We start from the raw sequence: 26,874 nt of genomic DNA, 5'->3' as shown, positions 1-26,874 counted from the left end.
GGGACAGACGCGGGAAGGTCCCGCGTCTGTCCCTATGTCTGTATGTGTGCCAGCTTAGATCTTTAAAACTACACAACGGATTTTGATACAGTTTTTTTTTAAATAGACTAATTAAAAAGGAAGGTTTATATGTGTTTAATAACATACTTATTATATTAGAGAACCACTGATAATTTCAAGACACATTGTTTTGAACTTAATTGGAAACGCTGGCTGAACTCTACGAGATAGATCAAAATCACCCCCCCAATGGGTTAGAATAGCTGGTGGAAAGTCTACTTCTATTTTCCCTAAGTGATAAGCTAGCAAAGCCGCACGGGTCCACTAGTTTTTGTATAATCTGAAACAGTGAAAGTGATTTGTCTTAGCTGTATGATACGCGATGTTACCAATTTCGGATATGTTTATGGCATGCGTGGTCGCTAAAATAATGTGTGTAGGAGTGAAGACTGTTAATGGAATGTTTATACGATGGGAAGTCCTTATTTGTCGTTTGTGGATTGTGGATTGAAATAATATCGTGTTGAGTATAGGTCATAAATTGTTTGCTCCAACAGCGTGAATGAGGAATTCTCGTGCTTACATTAAAATGCGAATGCGTACGTTACGATTACCAATATCAATATTTTTTTTATATAGAAAGTTTACAGGAAGTTAGGTACCCTTTGCAGAAGGAACAGCAGACTTTCACGTTGCATGATGTTAATTAAGTGTTATAGGATCCAGGAACTAAAGTAATGCGTACACACGCATTTTATTACCTTGAAATATCTGATGTTTCTTATCAAAACTTTTTTCAGGTAGATATTGCACTATTTAAACGTTACCATGTTGTGCCCAGTAAATAAAACGTAGAGTCTATTTTCTCAATGTCTAGATATCAATCCATTTAATTAAATTTTCAGACAGACACTAGTAAAATTAATAATAGTTTGTCTACATGTAGTATGAAGTAAACAATCGCCGGAGTGCGTGTTACCACAAATTGCTTAACTTTTAAGGGTTCATCAAACTAATTGGAATGGGTTTAGTTTTTCCATTGATTCTATGTTATTTGGGGTTGTACTCTCAAGTAATGAAATTAACCGAAGTAAATGCTTTACGTGATGTATTTCGTGTTTTATTCCTGTTTTTGTTTTTCTTACTTTGCGGTAGATATAATGACGGACTTCAGGCTCAAGACCTTTGAATTGATTCGACTGCTCTCTCATTGAACAAACACTCGCTTTATTGGGTGTGGGTTCTCGAAACATGATCAAGATTAGGCAATTTAAACCATACTTGATATAATAATAAAATTTGGAAGTCAAAAATAAACTTCAGGGATGAATCTTTTGAATAATCAGCATCATAAATAAGTGCTTGCATGATATATTGCACTCTGAGACATGGACAAAAGGCGGAAGACATTTTGACACCATTACGCTGATTGCACCATAAATAAAGCTGACATTTTAAAAAAGTAAATCATAATAATTCATATCGAGATACCTAGTTAGATAACCCATTTGGTATTTGTGTTTCTAAAAATAATGTCATAGTAGGGCACTAATAGCTATGTCAATAATTGGTCAAAAGCGATTAATCTTTGTCATGCTCCATTCATGTCCTGATTACAGGTTATGGTGTTAGTTTAAACTTAATGACTGTGTCTAAACTTCAATTCCTAATAGTGCGGACAGGATGGAATTTGTCGAATAGTAACAGATATTTTGTATCTATTCGAAATAAAATTGTTGAAGGAAATACGTATAATTTGGCTTGAGTAATATAATAAAAATATAATATTGTTAAGCTATGGCTTTAAAACCTCATCGCTGTGACTAATTCTTTAAATATTCGAACCGAAACGGAACTCCTTGATACGATGAACATTGGAATACTGGCATTATCCAACAAGAAAATACTGTGAGATGCCTTAAAATTAAAAAGAAAGAAAATTAAAAATATATACTTTATGGCTTTTTTATATTTATTTTGATAGATATGTGCCAGTTCTGATCATCTTCGAATTTTAAAGAAGGATCATAAAAAGAGTACCTACCCTACATGGTATATTTTTTTAATAAAATAGTTTTTTTCATGTTATTTTTTTCGTTTACGTCACTGATAGCGAGTAAGTTTGAGCAAGCTTCTGTTATCGCTTTAATAATGTCTAATAAAATATGCCTTAACCGTCTCCACAAATCCAACGATACGACGATCAAATAGGTACCTAGCCTACATATTACCAGATTTTAAAAGCTTTTAAGTAAGATTCAAGGAGCCCTTTAGTCGCCATAATGCAACAAAGTCTTATCAGCACAATATAAACCTATGGAACCGATAAGCTAGGCGCTAGGCACGCGACAATTGTTTCATACTTATCGATATTTTTTTATCGGCACAAAAGCGTGACTTGTAGAACGTTTGAGATGTAAGTTCATTGACCTTGTTGTTCCATTTTTGATGGCATGTCGTGAGTTAGTTCGTAATGTTAGAGATTTGCTAGAGTTGAATAATACGATTTAAATTATTTATGTGGACCGGTTTGTACGATCTACGGGCTAGATTGTTGAAAGATTTTATACTAGGTAGAAAATATTGTGTAGTGTAAAACTGTAGGATTATAATACTTATTTTATTTTGCACTAGCCTGCTGCTAAACTAAGTAAGTATAAGTACCTAACTTGTATTTATTTATATAATGAATAGCTAACATATGTATATCCTGAAAAATAAACATTCCTGTCAGATATATATTGTTTTAAATACTTTTAGCGTTTCCGGAGATTACGTTTTAAATAAATAATACATTTCTTGCAAATAAATAGTAGGTCTCAAGTATTAAACATGTTCAATTCAGAACCTAAGTAGAAAGCGTCTTAAAGGATACAAAACGTAGGTATATTTTCAGTCATCCCGTTGCACTAAATGACTAACTTAGTTGTTTCATAATAAAATGACTTCATTCGTTTCATAACGCGTCACATTTCGCGGGATAAAATTGAGTAAACAAGTTATGACGTTATTTAAAATAGACGTCCATTTAACATGAAAATAATTAATTGGAAAGCTATAAATAATAATTACGAATGTTTTAATTGCCCCCGATTTTTCTGAAGTTTGATCATAATCCAGTCAATTTAGACATTGACCCTGAAAAAACTGAAAATTTGCATAGCTGCTAGGGACACCATTGTTATGAAATTCTGAAAAGTCCCCATCGACCCATGTCTCCAAAAAAATATTCACGATCAATGGCTGCAAAAATAAAAAAAATGTAGATCATGCAATTATCTACAAAATTGTCCACACACATAACACTTTTTTTTTATAACATGTTTTTTTGAAAAAAAACAATTACAATTTTTTATCTCGCTGTACAGTTGTCGCTAGTCGATAGTTGTAGAGAATCAAGCTGGTACTTAGGCACCAAAAGCTTGACTGTTAAAATTTGCATTGCCTTTTCCAGCCTGCGCCAGAAAGTCAGGCATTCTAAGGTAAAATCCATGTTCGCGTTAATTTCTATATTCTGTTATTTAATAAATATGCAAAACGAAAGTTGAAAAGATATGATTGCATAGTCGATTACGGAAAAAAAATATAATACACTAGCTGACCCGCGCAACTTCGCTTGCGTCACATAAGAGAGAATGGGTCAAATTTTCCCCCGTTTTTGTAACATTATTTACTGCTGCTCTGCTCCTATTGGTCGTAGCGTGATGATATATAGCCTATAGCCTTCCTCAATAAATGGGCTATCTAACACTGAAGGAATTTTTCAAATCGGACCAGTAGTTCCTGAGATTAGCGCGTTCAAACAAACAAACAAACAAACAAACAAACTCTTCAGCTTTATTATATTAGTATAGATTTTAATTTATTATAATTAGATACCTAGGTACATACCTATATCTACATTGATTTGTTTGACTTTTCAACGTGGGCTATTTTGATAAAATAACACTATAATAAGAATAAAACAAGCAGCCGTATTTTGGTATGTTCATCGTCCATTTATCAAAACATCGATATTATAATGACCATTAAATTATCGACCTGCAACGTCCCTAAAAGCAACCATAAAAATTATTTATGCATTTACGGTGCTTGACCCAATAACCGAGATATGAGCACAATATCTTTCTGGCGGGAAAAATACCTTCAGTCAAAAACAACGAGTGCTTTATTATTTATGAAAAGTGTTTCGAAAGAGTTCATTTTGTTTAGTCTATGAATATTTCACTGTTTCTTTGTAGGGAATTAGAGACTTCTTTGTTTAAAATGTAAATATTTTTACTTTTTAAATATTATAATGGAAGTTCAATGAGTTAGTTTATGTTACTTCTGAAAAAGTTACCTAATCGACTTAGAATAAGATCGATTCTGATCTTTTACGAATTGACTGAGCTTTAGCGCTGCAATTTTTTATTGTAAAGGATTTTTGATATGAATACCGGGCGCTAACATTTCTGGAAATTGTTACTATACTTGAATATGAGGTATTTCGGTAATAATTACTTATGTATAACATACTTAAAAACCCTTAAAACCGATCGATTATTTCATCCAAATGCAGAATTAGAACTCCTTATTTAGTTACGAATTAAGAATCTCGTTTGCCTAAATTGTTTAGTTTAAATTCGAGTGCAATTCTTGGCGCAATTTAAAGTGCCTTGATCTACATTTAATGTCCCTTCATCTGTGTGTCTATGATGTTGGTACCATAAACACATGTCTGTCATTCGAATAGGCTGGACAGGAAAAAAATATGGCGGAGATAAATGATTTTCCCGGGTTTTTAATTGCTAATGATGTTTTTTCCTTATTGAATGTAATTAATAACAAGAATTATCTGGCTTTTTAAATTTGTTTTTCATTATAGTAGTTTAATATAATATAAGACTTCTAGCCCTTTATAGAGTGATTAAATTTTTCGTGAAAGAGTGGGTAACAATATACGTTCATCCTCACAAACTTTCTCATTTATTATCAGTAGGATTCTCTTAGTAATATCAGTCTTAAAATTATGAAGATAAAAGTAGGCCCTATATCTGTAGAATAGAAGATAACTAGTCCCGTCTTGCGTCATGGTGTTTCTTCATAGTGTTAGTTAGTCATGTTAAGGCAACAGTACCTACAGCTTTACCATGAGTAATCAGCATACAATGGCGATAACAAAGAGTTTTACGACAAACATGTACTTATATTTGCGCAATTACAACTACTTACATAGTAACATGATAATTATTGTATTTTTGAATCATCTCTGAATGGGCAACTACTACAACTAGGTAACTTACATGGAAAGCAGCTTTACTTGTTAGTTACCTATCATGCCGTAGCGACAAAACAGATGAAAGCACCTAAATTCTTGTAATTATTTAATTCAGACGTAGCTCTTACAATAATAATGTAATATCCAGCAAAATCCTACGTGCATAATTGAGCATGATGATATGTGAAATTCAGAAATATCGTAAGTATTTCTTCTGTATCAACTGTGATTAAAGCAGTTAAAATATGACAAGAGGGTTTCTATTTGCGATCCCACAAGCTTATCTACTAGAATTTTGATATCTGCTGAGATCAACGTCATCAGGAAACCTAAACTTTAAACAGTTATTGAAGGGATGAAGAGTCCCGGCCTCACGCCCTGTCAGTAAAATAGATTTATGGCAGGTAGAGGAAAGAAGATGGACTTTATAAGTGTCTAAACGTTACTAAGGCGAAAGAAAACAGCAGGCTTACTTTACGTAGTTTTAAATTTCAAACTAACGCGTGATCAAACACTGGTTTAAAATGAAAATAATCTACATAAAATAATCCTATTATTTTCACTTTAAACTAGCGTTCAATGATGCGTTAATTTGACATTTTAAACTATGATATGATTTGACATTTGATTTTCGTCTCGATACTGCCGGGAGTACACCTGTAGATATGTATAAAGGTGTAGTAAATATAAATAAAAACTGTACGCTTGGCCCGCCAGCCTACGTAAGGCTGCGCGTACGCTTGTTATTCGCGTGAGTGAGGTCATTGTATTATGTAATATTTAAATGTCCATCACTTGTGGCTAATTTTATATGCCGAGGACTGCCGCGCGTGGCAACGCGAAGTTTTATTCACTAAGATTTGATCAAATGTCTTAAATAAAGTATTGAAGACAGCATGGGTCACCAAAATGGATCTTCTTATGTCCTGGAAGTACTTGTGGACCCATGGTTTACCCCGATGGCAGTTGACGGTCTGCCACACAGGTTCCGTGGTCCCACTGGGCTAGGGCGAGACTGGTTTAGTATTTTCATGAAAACAATAAACTATATCTAGGTTATCTAGGTTCTGTTTCGAAAGCTCACGTTAAATTAAACGACTGTCTTCTGTAAATGTCTTAAGTTTTATACATTGTTCATATCATCAATAATTGAATGTTCACCGTCTCAAGTGACCTCGTTCCTCAGTCAATAAGTAGATAGGAATAATTCTATTCTTATTTACATTCATAAAAATTGACTTATTCACTATCTAAGAGTAGGGTTTTATTTTTATTCAGTATCATAATTTTAGCATAAATCGATAAACCTAGTTCTCAAATGAAGCTATTCGTCTCCTTTACGTCTGTTTCTCCGAATTTTCTTGTTATTTCATTGATGTAACTTGTAACATTCGCTATGCGAAAAATATGGCTCCTTTTTTATGGATTCCATCGTTTATTATTGTCATTGTATTATTCGCTATTTATCTCTGGTTGTGAGTTTGTAAACAGATAACCTTATTTATGAGAATATTTTTGAGTAAAACTGTCTAATGGCATAATATTTTATCTATTACGTCAACTACTACACTCAAGAAAGTTTATGGAATCATAATTACGATAAAATGCCTTATAAAAAGACCCTGTAAAACTGAACCACACTACTACAATAAAACCTTTTTTTTTTTTTTTTTAAAAAGACAACTCCCGCACTAAGAATTGCTCTTGTGTCGCGGGGACTTTTACAAACATACAAGCAACGGACACAAAGCACAACCAGACCCGAAACAATTATTTGTGGATCGCACAAATAATTGTCCCGTGTGGGAATCGAACCCACGACCTCCCGTTGCAGTGGTATCGGCGTGGCGACCTAAACCACTGCGCCACGGAGGTAGTCTTTCTCTCTTTCTAATAATAATTTCCGCAAAGCATAATAATAACCTAGAACGCGAATAAATCGTTTTATTTTGCAAATATTATAACGAAATAATTATGCAGATATTTTATTGCACACACGATGTTCACGTTTGAAATTTTGAGTATCGTTCGATAGAAAGGTCGTTAACCTGTACAAACTGTCAAATTAGTAGTCTAGACTTTAGACTTACATTATTGAGTACTATTGAACCTTTGTAGACGGTTTACCACATGGAGATTAAGGATATACCTACTTAAGTTGTTGTTTTAGACGTTTTCAAATGAAATGGTTGTTTGGATATTTTTCCTAGGTAAAAAACGCTTGGCAATTTCAGGAAAAAATATTCTTGATTTTGTGGTTTTTCAGTAATAAGTAGGTATAAAAGATGGGAGAACAAAACTATAGACAGACACTTATTCAATTTTTTTATTTCAACGTCTGCGCTTTATTTCGATTCAATAATTCTAGCATCATATTATCTTTACAAAAGAAAAGTCCAGTTATTTGAAGCACAACTTTTCGAAGCTTTAAATCTTTAAAGCCAGTAGGAATACTTTATTTATAGTTACTTAACTCACAGATTACTTACTAATACTTACTTAACCTAACACCCAGTGCGTTTACGAACACTGTTACATAATAATATGAATGTAATATATGATATATGAAATCACAGGATCACTAACTTAGCTAGCTAGTGAGACTATCGTGAGCGCAGTGCGAGTGACCTTGCTCTGAATCTGCGCCTGCGCCGGTGACGTCATCGGGCGTGGTCGCGACTCGCGATCCCACTTACGCGATTGTCACTTGTCGACTATTTAGTTTTATGTGGGATGAGCTACGTTTAGATAGATTATTATACACTTGTATATACTGGAACTTGGCCAGCGTGGTGGACTCAAGACCTAACTTTCCGTCATTATGGGAAGAGACCCTTGCCTAGAAGTGGGACTTTAATGGATTAAATTTATTTTTATTCTGTGGAAACAGTAGCGCACTTTCTACAGGCGGTTCTATCGAGAATCGCGAGCTTGGCATTTAAAATGTACCGCCACGCCGCCGTGCCGCGCCGCTTCTACCATTGCGTCGAAGGTCGCGGGTTCGATTCCCACTCGGGACAATTATTTGTGCGATCCACAAATAATTATTTTGGGTCTGGTTTTCTTTGTGTCCGTTGTTTATATGTTTGTTAAAGTCCCGCGACACAAGAGTAATTCTTAGTGCGAGAGTTGTCTTTAAACAAAGAAGAAAAAAATTACCAATACCTCGAAACTTTTTAGTAAAAATTCTTAAACAAGACGTAACATTTTACGTTAATTTGATCATCCAAGATAATATAGTTACTGCTCACTTCTCAATGTACCAAATTATCACAAAAAACTATAAAAAATCATGAACAGATTAAGTGACTGTGTAATGTTGTTAGAAATTTCGACAACTGTTCTCATCGGGGGCGTAGCTCAGATGGTAGAGCGCTCGCTTAGCATGCGAGAGGTACCGGGATCGATACCCGGCGCCTCCAATCTCTTTTTGTTACATTATACCGCACAATTATTATTTACCTAGATTTTTACGAAGATATCTTTAGTAATTTGGCAAAAAATATACAATAATCGTTTTTTTTTTGTATTTTCTTCACGGTCACATTCAATGTGCAACCATTTGTTAAGTTCTTATTTTTTGTTTAAAAAACTAGGGATATCTTTTTTAGCTTTTTACTCAACTGCGGGCGCAAAGGAGGATAATGTGTTTATTTTTTTTTTCCTTCACTACCTTTATTCATTTGTATTTTGTTTTAGTTCTTATATAAATGTTGTAACAATATTTCCTATATCGTAAATGGTAACTTGACTGACATACCGATGTTATGTCACTACTGCACTACCGCAAACCAATTAGTTATCTAATAAGTAACTAAATGAATGCTTTTATTTTATTTTATACCATTTTGTAGAAATCGTACCTTTCGCCATAATTATAGTGGTTTTATTATTCTTTTTATCACCTTTTCTTAAAGACTTAGATATGTTCACCTTAATTTGCTAAAAGCATAATTTTACCGAATTAATATCAACTAATCTATACTAATATTATAAAGCTGAAGAGTTTGTTTGTTTGAACGCGCTAATCTCAGGAACTACTGGTCCGATTTGAAACAATCTTTCAGTGTTAGAAAGTCCATTTATCGAGGAAGGCTATAGGCTATATATCATCACGCTACGACCAAAAGGAGCAGAGTAGCAATAAAAAATGTTACAAAGACCCATTCTATTTTATGTGACGCAAGCGAAGTTGCGCGGATCAGCTAGTTTATTAAATAAAATGGCCTGTGTAGGTAATTATCTAATTAGTAATCCAACATTTTCTGCTAATTAGGCTGAATTTCAAACTACCACGTGTATTTGAAATGTAATTATTACGTTATATTTTATTGCTTGATTTTATTTCATTAATTAATAAGGAAAACAAATTAAATTCCTAAATATAAGAAACTTGGAATTTGATGCATTTATAATTCAAAAATGTAATTTTATAAATCGAATATTATAATGATTTAACCACAGACTTGAAATGGCATCAATAATGGCGATTTTTTTTTGCCTGCTAGAGTAAATTCAAAATAACACATTTAACTACTAACCTTCTTTTACACAGCTCTTAAAACAGTCGTATCGAGTAATAATCTTTATAATACACAGTATTATATCACCGTGTACATTATCTGTCAACCGGGAACGAAATGACATTGAAATATGAGCACCTTAATATGAAAATTGGCTTGGTGTGGAACAGAGGATATCATCTAACGACTAGTTCATTAAATGCAATGTAACCGACTAGTACAATCCACCGCACTTCCTAAAATCTATGCGAAGAATACATCACACGATTATAGACCTTATTTTTAAGGAATAGAGGATAATTTCGTGTGTGTTTTGTTGAACAAATCTGCGCGGCGTGTTGTAAACTAGTCTAGGCATAAAACTGATTCCAGTTGATTGTCTGGTTGAATATTTTGTTCGTATTTTGGCTAGAACTATAAAGTTGGTTTGTGAGTTTTTAAAGGAACTATTTAAGGCCATTTAAGGCGTTTATCTATGGCATTATATGGCCTCAGTGTACCATGGTTTTTTGACGTTAGATAAGAATTTGATAAAGGGACCTTTTGTGCCAAAATATCCTCAGGATTTTTGTGTTATTTATCACTAACCTAAAATTAATATTTTTTTTCCTTACCTGTACCTACTAATTAATATCGTATGTTGTAAGTCCTAATTTAGTAAAACATACGTCATCGGGTTTTTTATACCAATCTTTTGCTTAGTTTTTAGGTACGGATATTAGTACTTTCCTGTTGAAATGTTTTTCGTATTCCCTATTTTCCTGATAGCTACAAAAAGTAAGAATATATAGCTACCACAGCTAGCGACTCAAGCTGATAACTGGATTAAGAGTATAGATATATTTTTGTCTATGCCACGCTCCCCGAAGACTCAAATCATATTGTCACAATCTCATCGAAGCAAGCGTCGCGTTTTTGCGCATTTCCTGTATACTGTTCCATTCTACCCCAACACTTAACCCGGTTTCTGAGTATATTTAGCGGTAGTTTATCTATTCAATAGTGTTTTTTAAATGAGTTTTAATCATATGAATAGATAAACTGTCGCTTATTATACCTCAGAAACCGGGGGTTAGATAAATTCCCTAAGCATCTAAACAACTGTCTGGTGTCTAGGACCACCAAGATAGTTCAATAACTACACCAATTAAAATGTTAGACAAGTCTACAGTTTGACTTAAAATACGCCACACATTTAGGTTATAACGCCTCTTCAATTAGAATACGCGACAATGATGTCATATAATACGTTTATTAGGGACATTGTCAACAATAGACTGACTGATTCCCAAGACAATCAAACTGCGAGGAATACAATACAACAATCGCTTTGATACTTAGGTACTTATTTCTGTTTGAAATATAAGATTATACTTATCTAGTCATTACATTATTTTCTTATTACTTGTACAAACTTACATACTTTCATTTCATTGTTGAACAGTCGAAATAATGACACAAAATTTTATTTTAATCATTTTATTCATATTGTGATATTAGCGGAATTATCGGTATACAGCCAGAGTCGCCTCAAACTATACAAAAATATATTATTAGTATGTTTAAGTTAGCTCAAATAAATATTTAGGATTTTAAGTATCAGAGTAACGATGAAAACACCTACCTATATTCTAAATTTTTATAAAGAACTAGGTACTTCGAATTTGTTAAATTCCTCAAAATTGCTTGCTATGAAGCTATCAATGTATTTTTTGCAATTAACTCAGGAAATAAAGTTTGTAATCGAATGGCTAAGCTTAAATTGATGCGACCTTGTCGCAAACACGCGATGTGTCAAGCACCTGCAATTATTTCGTACGAATCAAATTATCTCTATGGGATCTAAATTTAATCCTTTTTATGTTCCCTTGTTCTATTGTCTATGGAATCTCTATGGTTATGTTTTTTTAAGGAACGCTGTGTTGACCGATAGTTGAATCTGTTAAAATAATTGTCAAATAAAATGTTTATTATTTGGGTACTTTTGCATACGTATTTCTCACATCTTATTCATTAACATTAACATATTAGACGGAGCAAAATGCACCGTATTTATAAACACAAAAAATAATCAAGTAAATGTGGATTATATAATTATGTGAGTTGATATACTACAGAGACAAAGAGCCCATGAAAGTAGCGAAAACCAACATGGCGGACGCAACATGAATCATTTTAAACGAGATATTAATTATCTAATTATCTTCAATGAGTGTAATGGCATCGGAGGGTCAGTAGTCAGTACTGGCACACACAACAACTTTTTTTGTTATTTTCTGTTGCAACACTAACGCTTAATATTGCCACATTTAACATTATTAGACTCGTTTGCAAGCCATTAGAAAATATAGACGGCATAATTTCCGCTCACTTTATTAAATTACCTTGGAGTAAACGAAAAATATGCAAATGGCTAAGATTTGTTTAAACGACTGAAAGGCATTGTTTTAATTTATTGCACCAAATTGAATTGTAGATTTGGTTGGTTTTTCTTCGTTAAATTACTTCGTTAGACCCGGAACTCTTTTCTACAAAGGCCTTAAACCAGTGTTGTGATGCAACTGGTATATTCTGAAGGGTTATTTCGAATTCTAGTAAAATGCATTTCGATCTGCACTCATACCATCTAGTGCATGTTACGAGTGTAGATTTAGATTTTTTTAAGTTCTTTTCAATGCGGAAAATCGGCTGTGCTGGAGTTATGTCAATCGGGGATTATAGATAGACTTTTCTTGTTAGTATCAAGTATTCTTTTCAATAGCATCACAATACTTTCATGAACTAAACCAAACTAGCTTATTCTAGTTATTACCTTTTGCATCAAATTATACATTACGTTATGTTACATCTGTTATACAAGTAAAAGTAGGTCTACGTATAAAAAAGTCCAAATTGTAAAACTTGGTCGTCTGCTCGGTTCATTACTCTTAGAGGCGTTTCTTAATTTCGGTCCGTTGTCTTATTCTTTTGTTATTTATGGCTTACGACATGAATATACACATAATGGCTTCTGTGCAGTTCTCGCACTAATTAATATTTGATAGATTAATTTGTTTCTTATATGGCATTGCATTCAATTACAATTGCTTGGAATAGACACAGAAACTATGCTATAATTAAATCAAAATACCTACTTATACTACAAACTGGGGAATGATACTGCCCGTAAAAGAAGCAGCAGATATCGAGATTTTTTTCAAAAAGGTCAGGTACTTGTATTAGCAGACAATCCTGTTTGAAAGATGTGAATAAAGTAAAAGAGGTTTGTAGGAATCGTAGCAGGTAATCGTAGAAGTGGTGCTTATTTCTCAGGTTATCTCCATGAAGAGTCGTGATTTTATGTACGTTTTAATAGAGATTATACCTACCTACTTAGTACTACAAGTTAATCATAATTTACGTGTTAGTTCAAGGTTTCAAGGAAGGAAGCGTTATCACAATACAATGTGACAAATACTACCAAACTGCGGTCGTATAGTTTTTGTGAGTCAGTTTATTTTCCCACCGAGTGTTGGGACCTTGACGTCATATCTGCAAACCGTGACGACGGATTACGATTGTGAATAATTTTGATGTAAAGTATTCGTCTCATAAACTTGGTTTGTAATATAACGAAATTATTTTGTTCTAAATCCATAGTAATAGTGTTTAGATGTTAGGTAATTCTATTAGAATCTAGGACTATTATCTCGAATTATACTTACTATTTTTTTTTTATAAACATTTCTGTCGCCCTGCTGGGCAAGGGTTTCTTCTTAGAGCAAGTTCGGGCCTTGAGCCCACCTTGGGTTACCAAATAATTTCGTGATGTTATTACTTTTCCTGTTAAAATGTGCTAAACCAACCTCCACTTGGATAACATAACATCCAAAACTGTATGACCTGTGTCCATCAAAAGAACAGTACAGGGTTAACTATATCAAAATCACACATTATTGCCAGTGGCGTAATTTACCGTTCGAGGCCCGTGGCAAATTCATCAGATGGGCCCCCTCCCCTAATATAAAAAAGCTGAACCACTTCTTTTTACAAATTCTTTGAATTTTTAATACATTTTTTTACTTTTTATGCAACTAAGTAGGTAACAAAAATGAATAAAAAAAAGATGATTTTTTTCTAATCATTACAAATAATAAATTTTAAGATTTTCCTCTGGCCGGGGGCCCCTTCCGGCTGGGGGCCCGTGGCATTTTGCCGACTTGCCACCCTGTAGTTACGCCACTGATTATTGCTGAGTATACGTAGAAGTCTAAAGAAGACTCCACTTGCTACGTAAAATCCCTTCTATCTTATAAGCTTCATCCGCAATCAAACATCTGCCAATTAGAGGGCTAAAATGTATCTCAGTTGACAACCGATAGCCACTAATCAATACATTGCTTCTTCTCTCAGATGATGACAAGTACCATGGTATACCCAAGCAGCAATGTATTGTAGTAGCTATCAAATTGACGTTTACTAGTTGTCAACTGAGATACCTAATACGCAGGCAGAAGGGTAAAATTAAACTATTGCAGAATGTATTGTAATCCATAACCCGCTACTGAGTCATTGGCAGTTAATTACTGATTCAACAGTGGAAGGTCAGTGCGCCTTGTATGAGGTGAAGCATCATATGACCTTTGCACGTCAATGATAAGTGCGATTTATTTGCGAATCATATTGAGGAAGTCACGAGTGGGAAAACCCGGGTATAAGTTGTATTATAAAAGAGTTTTTAATTGTGTTGATGATAATGTTGTACTTTTAATGTTTCTGGGATGTAAAAAAGTTTGTGTTCAGCAGGGATTATTTCACTATCCACGAAAAAAATGGTTTCGGTAGATACATTATTTTTAGTTCTGGGTCCTTTATTCAACGTAGTTTTTTTATACTGCATCAGTGAGCTGAGCAAAAATCTCTCGCGAGGACTTCTAGACCCCTTTGTCACTTGCGTATGTTACATACTAGCGAACAATATCAGATAATTTAGGGATCTTAGAACCCCTGACGCCATTTTTAAGATGTGCCGCAGCACAGCTTTATAACAAACTAGCTGACCCGCGCAACTTCGTTTGCGTCGTATAAGAGAGAATGGGTCAATTTTTTCCCCGTTTTTGTAATATTTTTTACCGCTGCTCTGCTCCTATTGGTCGTAGCGTGATGATATGCCTATAGCCTTCCTCAATAAATGGGCTATCTAACACTGAAAGAATTTTTCAAATCGGACCAGTAGTTCCTGAGATTAGCGCGTTCAAACAAACAAACAAACAAACTCTTCAGCTTTATAATATTAGTATAGATTAATAAAAAATAACAGAAATTCTCTCTGGGACGACATAATGCAGAGATACTTCAATGTAGTGGATTTTAAAGGCTTGATTTTCAGCCTGTTTGATCATAATCTCCCTATGATCTTGCTGGAACTAAAAATAATAGCCGAAAATACTAATATCGTGATATCTCCTAAACTATATGTCTAAATAACACACTGTAAACTGCAAAAATAATCTAAATTAAATGCTCGTGATGATGAACTTACTTATTTTGATAAGGATATTATGTATTATTGGTTATATCACCAGTTAAACATCACCCAACGAATAAAATGTTTTTTTAATACAGAAAAGTAGTTTTTGTGACTTAAATAAAAAAGCTGGATATATGTCATCGGGGACTTTTTTGTAGAACTAATAAAGGCCAATGTTTTTGCTATACATTGTTCTTACTTGTATCCAACGGTATAAGCGGCGCACGCACAAATGCAATCTTCAATTAGATTTTTTTTCTGACTTCTTGGACATAAATCGCTATAACTCAGCTAATATAGTTTCAATGTATTTCAATTATATATAAAAACCTGTCGGAGAAAATACTCTTTCTATTAGTGAAAACCGCATCAAAATCCGTTGCGTAGTTTTAAAGTTTTATGCATACGAAGGGACTACAGACAAAATGGGCGACTTTGTTTTATACTATGTAGTGATACAGATGCCTCTTATCAGTGCCATTACGTCACCTCCCTTGAGAGTCACACAGCCATGACGTTTATTATTATTTTCCAAGAAATATACCTATGCGTTTAATGCGCTAGTAATTCCTTGAACTTATTTTAAATGTTTATACAAATAATTTATTTAATGCGTCAGAAGTTTACGTTATGTTGAAACAAAACTAAATACGGCAGTGACAGAAATAACCGGTGGCGGCCATATTGTTATTATTTCAAATGTGGAACGCGAATGTTTGGAGAACCGCAGGAGTTAGGTTTCAGTGTTACAAAACTACAAGGAGCATTCATTGGGCTACCGACTATAAACTGAAGAAATTATATTCAAACCTTATTAAAAGTTATTAGGAAGCTAGAAATGAAAATTGCCTCCGTGGTGCAGCGGTTTAGGTCGTTACGATACCGCTACTCTAGGTCGTGGGTTCGATTCCCACACAGAACAATTATTTGTGCGATCCACGAATAATTATTTCGGGTCTGGTTTGCACTTTGTGTCCGTTGTTTGTATGTTTGTAAAAGTCCCCGCGACACAAGAGCAATTTTTAATGCGGGAGTTGTCCTTTACAGAAAAAAAATGCCTGCATTTCAAGACAAATGCTTTTCAGTTTGAACACCTTAGTATTTAATAGAGCTAATTCTATCCTCCTTTATGTTGACTATTGTTCCCGGACATAAATAAAAAAGTCAAACGTTTATCCATTTGTGTAAACTGTGGTATCATTCATGTCAATATCGTGCTCAGGAAATAGGTCATTCGTCCGTCAATTGTACGAGATACTAATTACTGACCGCTGCGACCTTTACTACTCGATCGCTGATAAATTGCCATGTATCGTCGGTGTTGACTTCAAATAATTCGATTTATTCTGACACCTTCTAACAAGTTCAAGATATTCCTCCCGTTATAGGGTTAAACTTCCTCCACACGATGTCACTATGGAACAGGAAATCAGAGGTTTTTTTATCACTATTGTACAGTGGTAAAGGTTTAGACTAGATTTACTCTTAGCAGATGATAGCAGGCTTTATATTTATAAAGAACAATACAAAAGGCTTTATATTCATAAAGCCTGCTATCATCCTATTGTATACAATGTATCTGCATTGGGTGTATTATTTACTCTACACTATTATAATTGTAGTGTTTTATCACATCGCAATGTAAAAACATCCGCTTTGCTTAATCTCGGTAATTTATATAAATCTAGAAACCTAGACAGTCTGTCAACGTTATTTGCTTCTAAGATAATGTGTGGTTTTGTCCCTGACGTAACATAAGCCGTAAAACTAATGGAAAGGAGCGTATCTCGCTAACAATTAAACTATGTAACTTGGTGAGAAGAATAAATTGTAAAACATTATTGAATATTATAATCAATCAATAAATAAAGAAAATCACTAATCCATACAGACGGAATTGCGCGCAAAACCTAGTAGTTATATGATAATGCACCAATTATGTAATTATGTAGCGATATAAATAAGGTAATTATTACAGTTTATACGTAACACATCACCTGTGTAGAATACCTATTTTATATATTTCCTTCTGTTCCATATTATGTATTGTATGAATGGTTATTCAAATAATCTTTTGTTAATTTGTGAATGGTTTATTGATTATTTAACAATGTATTCTCGTAGTACGCTACGTACTATGCGAATGTGTGTCGATAGGGTAATAGACCAAGTTACTTTTATTCGCATAACTTTTAGTTATTGAAAATCCATTTCTAATCTATCCCACGACCACATTCGTTATTCTCTCTCACTATTTTAAAATTATGTAATTTAATTTCGAGTCGGTTCTTGACTCGACAAACAACTTAAAAATATGAAGGGGACAAAAACGCGTTTTAAGTCTTAGCTTGCATCCCGAATTCACGAACACTTTAAATTCTTCTAAATATCGACTAGAACCACTTAAAACTAAATAAATTATGTACTTATATCTATAAAAAAAAATTACCGTGAACTTATAAGTAGGTACCACAACGCATAAACAAGCAAAGGAAACACAATGTCAGCCAACGAATTCCTCAACATGACGTCACATTTCTTCTCAGTACTTCCCCATTGATAGCATTAAGCATGTAGCATATAGCAGGATGCTTATTAACAGCTTATAATAAATTAATTTAGTCAGCAAGTATATGAGAATGGAGATCAAGTTTTGTTTATTATTTGCATTAGGTCCAGTGAACAATGACGTCACTGTTTGGGATGTCGTATTGTGTTGTTCGTGGAACTGTTTGTTGAGATATTTTGACAGTGACAGTTGACACTTTACACCGACATAAAAGGCGGGTATTTTGTTTCTTACTTTTAATTCAAGCGTTGCCTTTTTAAAATTCAAGATTGCTCTCCCTATTTATTATTAACGCAGTGATAGCCGAGTGGTATTAGTTGACACCTCCCATGCCAGTGGTCGCAGGTTCGAATCCGAGGCAACACACCAATGGCTTTTCGAAGTTATGTGTGTATTAGAAATAATTATCACATGCTCCAACGGTGAAAGAAAAACATCGTGAGGAAACCTTGCATGCCTAAAATTTGTTTAATACATTTATTGAGGGCATGCAAAGTCCCCAACCCGCACTTCGCCAGCGTGGTGGACTCAAGGCCTAACCCCTCCCTCATTACGGGAGGAGACCCTTGCCCAGCAGTGGGACAGTAATGGGTTAAATTTATTATTTATTTAATGTACGACGTACGTAAAGGGGTCGCTAGGTTTGGTTTTCTGTCTTTGTAAAAGGTCTGGCAATCCATAAATGGATAGCAAAATATATTTTGCATTCCTTTACGCACATTATGATACTCGTATGATATTGGTTATTCTTAGCTAAATATGCAGTTATCTACGTCAGGTGATGGCAAAACGGAATTTACCTATTCGCACCATTGTCTAAGATGGCGGAAAAAATGTGCAAAAACTGTAGAACAATAGAATAGTTGTTGTTTTTTTTAAAGTTACGGCACGCATCACGATAACAATTTAATTTTATTTATTGTTATTTCTATCTACGTATGTATACGTACGGTTTAAATAATTTGTTTCTAGCTACATTTATGGTTAAATATTGCATTCTTGGTATAGTCTATGGCTCCAAACTCCAGGCTACTATTGAGAATACTATGGAAATTAGAAAACTCAATTTCCTTAGCGTAAACCCGAGCCCTCGTAAATCGCCGTCGTATATACACAACCACCCAGACCAATAGGCGTTCTATGGTCTGGGCCTGGCCTATACCGATTTTCGTTACAATTACGATATTCGATAATTTTCATATCTAAATAGTTTTGGTTTACTACACTTTCGCGAATTACAATAGCTCTAAAAGATTAAAATTTCAATATATGTACCTAAGTGGCTTTGAAACTAATTAAATCGTGGTAAGAATCAACCAAAGTTTTAGTAATAGTAGGACTTCCAAGGCATTACAAAAAATCATATCACGGTTTTAAAACTCGGGTTTGATAAAGCAGTAACATGTTCACTAATTCCGTGTGAGGGGGCTCCGGGCTCGGATTCAGCTCATTAGTTCACCCGCCACTTGCGCTCCCGTGGGTGGGTGCAATTGCTACACCGTTAGTACCGCACCGCGAGGAAACGACCTCGGATACTTGAACCCTCAATCACACAGGCCCGTTTGAAATGTTCAAAGCGCTTTTGCCCGCGTTTGAGCTGTTGATTTACTCGGTTTAAAGATGATTAAAGAAACGTAGATTTTTATATAGTAGTTGGTATTTCAAAATGTAATGACTGTGTAATTTTTAATGAATTGGAGATTGATTAGAAAAACTTTACTCAAAAATTATGCATGCGAAAGTTTGTCATGATCACAGAAATTTGAATGTTATCTTCTGATGTCTCTTGTTAGAATGGATATGTGTTTGTTACTCATTCACGCAAAGACTGCTGATACAGTTTTATCGTATTTGGCTCGCAAATAATTTATTATAACCTGGATTGAATCACTTTATGATACTACCCTATGCTACGTCGCGGGCAGAAACCCTCCAAAACATATCTGCAGTTAGTCTATTATTAAAAAAATATCCATCACCCGTCTGGTGTTAAAGTGCTATAATATTTTGTTTACTCCACATCGTTATAGCATCAATAAATCACAATTAACCGTATAACTGGCTGAACTGTAAACAACAAAAGCTATTAATCTACTCAATCCTATGGGATATCCTCAACCCATTATCGCGGTGCGCTGTCGCCTAGCGTCCATTAACACTTATTGTGTTAACTGCCTCGTGGGCGGCTGTATCGTATGCCTTTGCCTATTATGCTGAGGTTGGCATTCTTTTGATAAGTGTAGTACCAATATTACGACAACACTTAAAACTTTAAATATAGAGCTTGAATGTAGTGGAAAACTATTAATGACGAAATACATGAACCGATAAAAGCGAAAACTGTCTTACCTAGGTACTTTTCGGGACATAAAATGTATTCCTAGAGCATGGTCATACTTGATTGGGGATGAATACGCTCGGTTTATTTTGTTTCGGTATATAGACAAAAGATACAAATAATTAAATTTTTACGCTAGTGAACTAGTGCTAAAGCTTTTCCAAACTCCTTAGAATAAAGCTCTCCTAACCTCATATTTTTTACAACGAACACCGCGAAACTCAAAAACAAAAATAAAAACATATTGTATAATCGCAGGATAGAAACATAAACAGGGATAAATAAACAAGGACACAGCTTTCCCACTTGCAAACCATACAGCACAGATTGTTGGTACAGTAGAGTACGATGACGTAATAGACATTTATTAATTGGTTCGTCGGGATGGCGCCGCTCCGAGCTTAACAGATTATAGGGCGTTGATATTGAGGAAAATCTAAGGATAAAATCTATTAACCTCAATGCTTTTATCGATGCTAAAGTTTTGATGCACGTAGGTAAATTGCAAATGGCCGTTTTGACGTGGGATGAAAAAATGATCGACTAATATTGAATAATGTCTTTTGTTAAATTTCTAAGATACTCAATAGTTTGTACCTACTTTAAATACTAAAATTCAGGGAAGTGTTGTCTTAAACAAAATCCACGTAAAAAAAAATCTTATTGTTTTTATCTAAATAGGTAATTTTATTAGAATAACGGATGTTTTTGGTGAGAGAAACAAGGACTGAATTAGTCATGGTTATAATATTATTACGATCATTTCAATTTTAAATGTAAGCTCAATCATTCGTTTAATCGTTTTTATAGAGATGTCTGACTGGAAAAACAGCTTTTATTATTTTTAAATGGTTCGTTTTATTGCTAAAACCTGTTGACGTTTTTCCTTTCTGATTAATCAGAATAGTCACTGTTTTAAGATAGTCCAATGTAAAGTCGACTACCTATGAAAATTTGAGTAAGAATAGTGCCTCATAGACGCATGGGGCACTATTCTTACTCTCTTGTAAGTAGAATAATATATTACAGAATCCCGCTACTATAATAAATACAAAGGTTGTGTTGTTAACTTGTTATGTACCTATGTATAAACTTGGTACACAGATAGTTAGTAATCTGAATTAAAACAGAAAAAAAAACTTAAGATCTTTTTTTACCCAAATGTAGTTACAAGCAGAATTTAATATGTATTGTACTATAGGTACTGTTTATAATTAAAACTGTCTTAAAGTACGTCTGACTATATAAGACTGAAATCGGAACAGCCTTTATGTTACATAATAAAGTAGTTTCTACTTTTGTTTATAAAACTCTCGTCTTACTTTTAACCTAACTTACCAATAATTCACCTTTACCCTTTTTTGTTTCCTCCCTTATCCATCAAACATATTAGTTTTTTACTAAAGCGGCACTTCGGTTCAAAAGAGCGATAAGACGTACATCGTAACTTACAATATTCGTTGAGTGATATACTTTACTAAATATTATGACATGTCTGTCAGCACTCGTATTTAGTTGCTGTCACATATTTTTAGCTTTTAATGGGCGACTCAATTGTTTGATGCATTTAATTTTAACTAATAGTTCTGGCTGGTGGCACAGTTGAGAAGTTATAAGAATGGATAAATTAGTATTGATAATCCATACTAATATTATAAATGCGAAAGTAACTCTGTCTGTCTGTCTGTCTGTCTGTCTGTCTGTCTGCTAGTCAATCACGCCTAAACTACTGAACCAATTTGCATGAAATTTGGTATGGAGATATTTTGATACTCGAGAAAGGACATAGGCTACTTTTTATCCCGGGAAAATGACGCATTTCCCGGGAAAATTCAGGTGGCGAACGAAGTCCCGGATAATCAATATTATAATGACATTGAATTAACAAAATTCCGTTGTCATGGCAACTGTTTTAATAACGGATATGCCTTAGCGCAACTTCGTTACATAATATATTATGAGATATAAATAATTTTGATAATATTTTTCGTGAAAAATAAAAGCATATTTTGTATCATCACGCTACGACCGATAGGGGCAGAGTAACAGTAAAAAGTGTTACAAAAACGTTGAAAATTCTGACCCATTCTCTCTTATGTGACGCAAGCGAAGTTGCGCGGGTCAGCTAGTACTTACATAAAATCTTTTCCTTACTTAAGGAGGTACTTACTTATTCAGATTTTTACACTCCTTTCTCATACAGTTACGGAATCCGTCCGTAAATCTGTAATCCCCTAATATCGGTTGGTAGTTCGGGTAGTTCCCCTGAAAACGATGTAGGGTTGCATTTTACACACGTTTGACAGCCTCTTCAATATAATAGTGAATTCATCAGACTTTTTAGTAGAGATAATTGTATCCCAACCTTTTTTACGATCTTTATTTATGTAAGTCTTACGTAAAAATATACCCACAAAAGTTATTGTCCTTGACACTAAGCCAGTTGTTCTTATTCGTACTTCGTGAACGTTTTGCGACTCCAAGGCCAAGTCGTACAAGGACAGACGGAGCCCTAATTCCACAACTAGGACATCTAGGGGTCTGTAAAATCAATATTTTGTGTTTCACAAACTGCCTTTGTGGCACGGTCGGTAGTATGCTGACTACTGACCACGAGAAGGTTCAATTCCCAGGTCGGACAAATGTTATTGTGTTAGTCTTTTTTCTAATTTAATTTAGATTATTCTTAATCAGGTTTTGTTCAGCAGTGAGACACTAATTGGTTAAAAAAACATCTGAATAGTATCACGGCGTTTGATAAGACTACCGGGCGTTTAATAGGCTCCTATTAAATGGGACTAACATTGTTGATGGCGAAACGCGGGTGTACCTACATATTTCATGCAACTCTGTCTTGTCTTCAAGTACAGGAAGTGTGATGTTATGTATGTTATATGTATGTATTTCACAAAGTCCCGCTTTGTGCCCAGCGTAATACAGTGTGAGGATAAAGTAAAAAAAAAATATTAGTACAATATGTAATAAAATTATTGTAATACTTATCTGTCAATTAAATTAAATTATTGTGTTTTGTCCATTTTATTTTGTATTTTGATACGCAATTTGGTATTGCGGTCATGTAAAATAATTGTTCAGTGTGTTAACAGGATAAATAATTTTTAAATGAACCATTATGGTAAAGTATGGTACTTATTTAGGAGGGAAAACATATAGACAACATGACGAGATAGGAAACATACATTTTTTTATTCAAATATAACCGATTGTATTATTTGACTACGGTTTCTTAGGTACATTAAGTGGTAGTTTATCTATTTAAGAGCGTTTAAACTCATATAAAATCAATAAAACGCCATTGAATAGAACCAGTCGCTAGGACTGTTACAAACATACAAACTACGAGCGCAAAGCACAACCAGACCGGAGACCACTATTTGTGGATCGCACAAATTAATTGTTCTTTGTGGGAATCGAACCCACTTCCTCCCGGAGCAAAGGTAGTGGCGTGGCGACCATTTTAACTACCGCACCACGAAGGTTGTCAAACATCGTCGAGGTCTTTCAATTCCAGCATAAAAGTATTAAATACATTTTTAAATACATTTCTTTTGTTTCAGAGTACGGGTATATTCTGCACGTTTTTCCTCGCGCACGCGATCAAGGAGAAGCGTCGTGCGTCAATACGAAACTCCTCGTCAATACGGGAGGCGACGTTCGCGTCTCCAGACGATTCCCTCCTGGCTGCCCCGACCGCTCCTGCACATACCTTGCCCAAGTATTAGTAGAATGTAATAAACTAGTGGTAATTTCTGTTGTGTAAGCAGATATCCGTATATTTCTATCTCTTTTTGCACTGGAAGGCATACATTGCTGAAGAAAGGCTTAGAATATGCTTTTCGGCTTTGCTGTCTTCATTGACAGCAGCTAAAAGGTTGACGTTTATCGTACCCTCTATGGATATGGCTGGGCTTCGCTCCAAAGACTGTCTATCTCATAGTAAAGTGCTTCCCGATCGGTGAAGGCTTATGAGTAAGTAAGTTATAGGTGCCAATAATCAAGATAAAGTTACAATTTCGTTTTTACGTCAAACCTAAGAAGCGGTACAGGCCGGCGTTTTGAGTTGACGTTTGTAAACGTGCTTTTAAAACGAATAACGTCAAAATTATGACATTTATGTAAGCTTATATCAAGCACTTTCTTTTGTCAACAAGAGAGGTAACATATCAAAGCTTCAATTACTTTCAACAGTGCCTTGAGATGAAGGCCTATTAATATGTATGTCTAGCCCTTACTGTCAGTCAATCTTAGCCAACTAACACATGTTGTAATACATCACCTTGTCTAAACTTGTATGATAAGGCCGTATTCCCGTGACTAGATAACTAAGTAGCTGAGTAAATAATCTTTTAAATCAATGAACAATTAATCCGAATTAGAGTTTATTTTTGAATGATAACTTTACATATTTGCAGAATTCATTTGACGTTACTGACATTCAATGGACTGGTTTCTGTCTTAAACGTCAAAATTTATTCTTAAAGAAAAGTTCAGTGCCGATGAAAACAGTCTATAAGTCTAGTTCTCTATGAGCCAATTTTAGCAGTAATTAGTAATTATTGTTCTAGAAACATCTTATGCCTATATTTTTCGAATAATAAGAGAAGAAAGGGAGGTGGTATTGAAATGTACCAAAATAGTTAAAAAGCTGAATAATATTCGTCGGAATTATATTATCCTGTATTTATTAAAATGCGAGAAATATAGCAATGTAATTGAATTTAAGTATGTTCTAATGAGTTATTTATATAAATGGAATGTTGATAGTGAATTGTGACAATATGTTTATTTATTTTAATTGGCCTACAGTCATATCATAATTATGTATTAATAAGCATATTTTTTATTTCACATTTACGGAACAGATAGACCGTTCGTCCGTTCGTTCGTTGTCCGTTCCGACAGCCGTCGTAGTTACATATTCATCACTCGTACTCCTCTAAAGCCTTCACAGTGACTTTCTGCTATTATTATATTTACACAAACAAATTAAAAAGTGTGTAAATATAGTCAAACAACTTAGTAGAGAGCCTTTTTTGCAAAGTTTGCGGCTGTAAAGATCATCAGTGACTTATGCAGCTGACAGTAGCCTGTTTAATACAGCTACTTTGATTTGAATATTCATCAAATTGTTAATTATAATCTAGATTAATCGCGCAAGGCTCTTTACTAAGTTGACAGAATATACGTAGGTACTACCACTATACGCAATCAAGACAGGTAAATTAGATCAACAACCTTCATTCAAGATTTAAAGATGACAGCATAATACTCTTTGCTGATAACTTCCTGTAAAAGATATGATTCATACAACATCGGATGTTTTTTTTCAATGACTGTACGAGGTTTACGACTTAATGATAGTAATTAAGTTTTATCTATGACGAATGTTTGTGAACGTAAGATGAAATTATGTAAACAGTTTGAAATTCAATGTTCAGTTCTTGAAGATTCTGAACGAAAAAAAATATGTCAAAATCTTGCCGCCATTTTTCTTTTGTTTTTTTTTTTAAACAATGAAATAAGAAACGCACTACAAAATCCTTATATTACTCAAAAAATTTATTAAACAATATAATTAGGCAATGACTGAATTGACTTTTACTAAAACTTTATGAAAATGTTCAGTTAATTATTTCCAGTTTTGGTCAATTAAAAATTCATTATTTAATGGATCGTGAGAAATCCTATTACGGACACTGTCATGTCTTTAATAAATGAATGACTAGGTATATTATATTTGCAATTATTATAATAAACTAATTATTTTGTAAGCATTCTGTAGGATTTCCAGCCAATTCTTGCTCGGTTCAATAAATTTATTTTGTTCATTTTATGCAAAGGTAAAATTAAAATTCTCTTAAACGAAAAAAGATTAGGCAGGTACCTAGGTACGCTAATAATATGCATGAGACATTGGCCATTTTTCAGAGGGGAAATAAGAAGAAAATAAATTTTACTGGCTTTTAATTTTAAGTAGGTACCTACCTAATTATGATTTAAATGCAATAAGTTTACAAAATAGTACGGTTGTGGCGAAACTGAAGTTTAGGTTAATATATTTTTTAAGCCATTTTGATAAAATATTGTGAAATGAGCAATACATTTATATTTTATTGTAGTGCATAGATATCTTTGTATTGTAGTCATAAAATTCTATTTATTTAGTTTAATTATATTATTCACGAGTGACTGTTGGTTGTGTGCATTAAATAAATGTGATTTTATTACCCTAAGATACCTAGTGCCTATTAGTAATTTTGTATTAAGGATATAGAATATTTTTAACTACCTATTTTCTACATTTTAATACCAATAAATAATTTTATCGAAGTTAAATTGTTTTAATTTCAAGACAACCCGTAGGTACTACTTAGTTCAACTAACCACTTCAAATACTAGCCTAGAGGGTCTATATAAATATTTTATTTGAAAGGGAATACTTGAGCTTCTAATAAATTTTCTAAAAAAACTGCTCAAAAATCTTAGAACACTGATTCTTAGAAATGCCGTCAGAAAAATATTATTCGGGAATTCCCCCCAAAATTTGACAGCTCCTGTCAATGTCAAAGGTTATCTCCAAGACGATGGAACGTGGAACCAACGCATAGCACTTAGGTCAGCACTCATTATGCCTATTATCCACTTGACCGTCTA

At 34.0% G+C, this 26,874-nt stretch overlaps 1 protein-coding gene and 1 non-coding gene across 2 annotated transcripts in view; both read left to right on the top strand.

Moving 5' to 3' along the window:
- The window catches only part of LOC142972203 (23 kDa integral membrane protein-like), a 36,932-nt gene extending 10,382 nt beyond the window's left edge, over window positions 1-26,550 (top strand). The window contains exon 6 of the mRNA XM_076113090.1: window positions 23,778-26,550. Within this exon, the coding sequence (XP_075969205.1) occupies window positions 23,778-23,942 (165 nt within the window). The 3' untranslated portion in view covers window positions 23,943-26,550. The remainder of the gene's footprint in view (window positions 1-23,777) is intronic.
- On the top strand, window positions 8,610-8,682 carry TRNAA-AGC (transfer RNA alanine (anticodon AGC)). Its single transcript has one exon. It is a non-coding gene; the product is annotated as a tRNA-Ala (tRNA).
- Window positions 26,551-26,874: the final 324 nt, after the last annotated feature.

The sequence above is a fragment of the Anticarsia gemmatalis genome, chromosome 4 (assembly GCF_050436995.1).
Source record: "Anticarsia gemmatalis isolate Benzon Research Colony breed Stoneville strain chromosome 4, ilAntGemm2 primary, whole genome shotgun sequence".
NCBI lineage: Eukaryota > Metazoa > Arthropoda > Insecta > Lepidoptera > Erebidae > Anticarsia > Anticarsia gemmatalis.
Note: the sequence above shows the minus strand (reverse complement) of the source record. Positions and strands in the feature narration are given on the sequence as shown.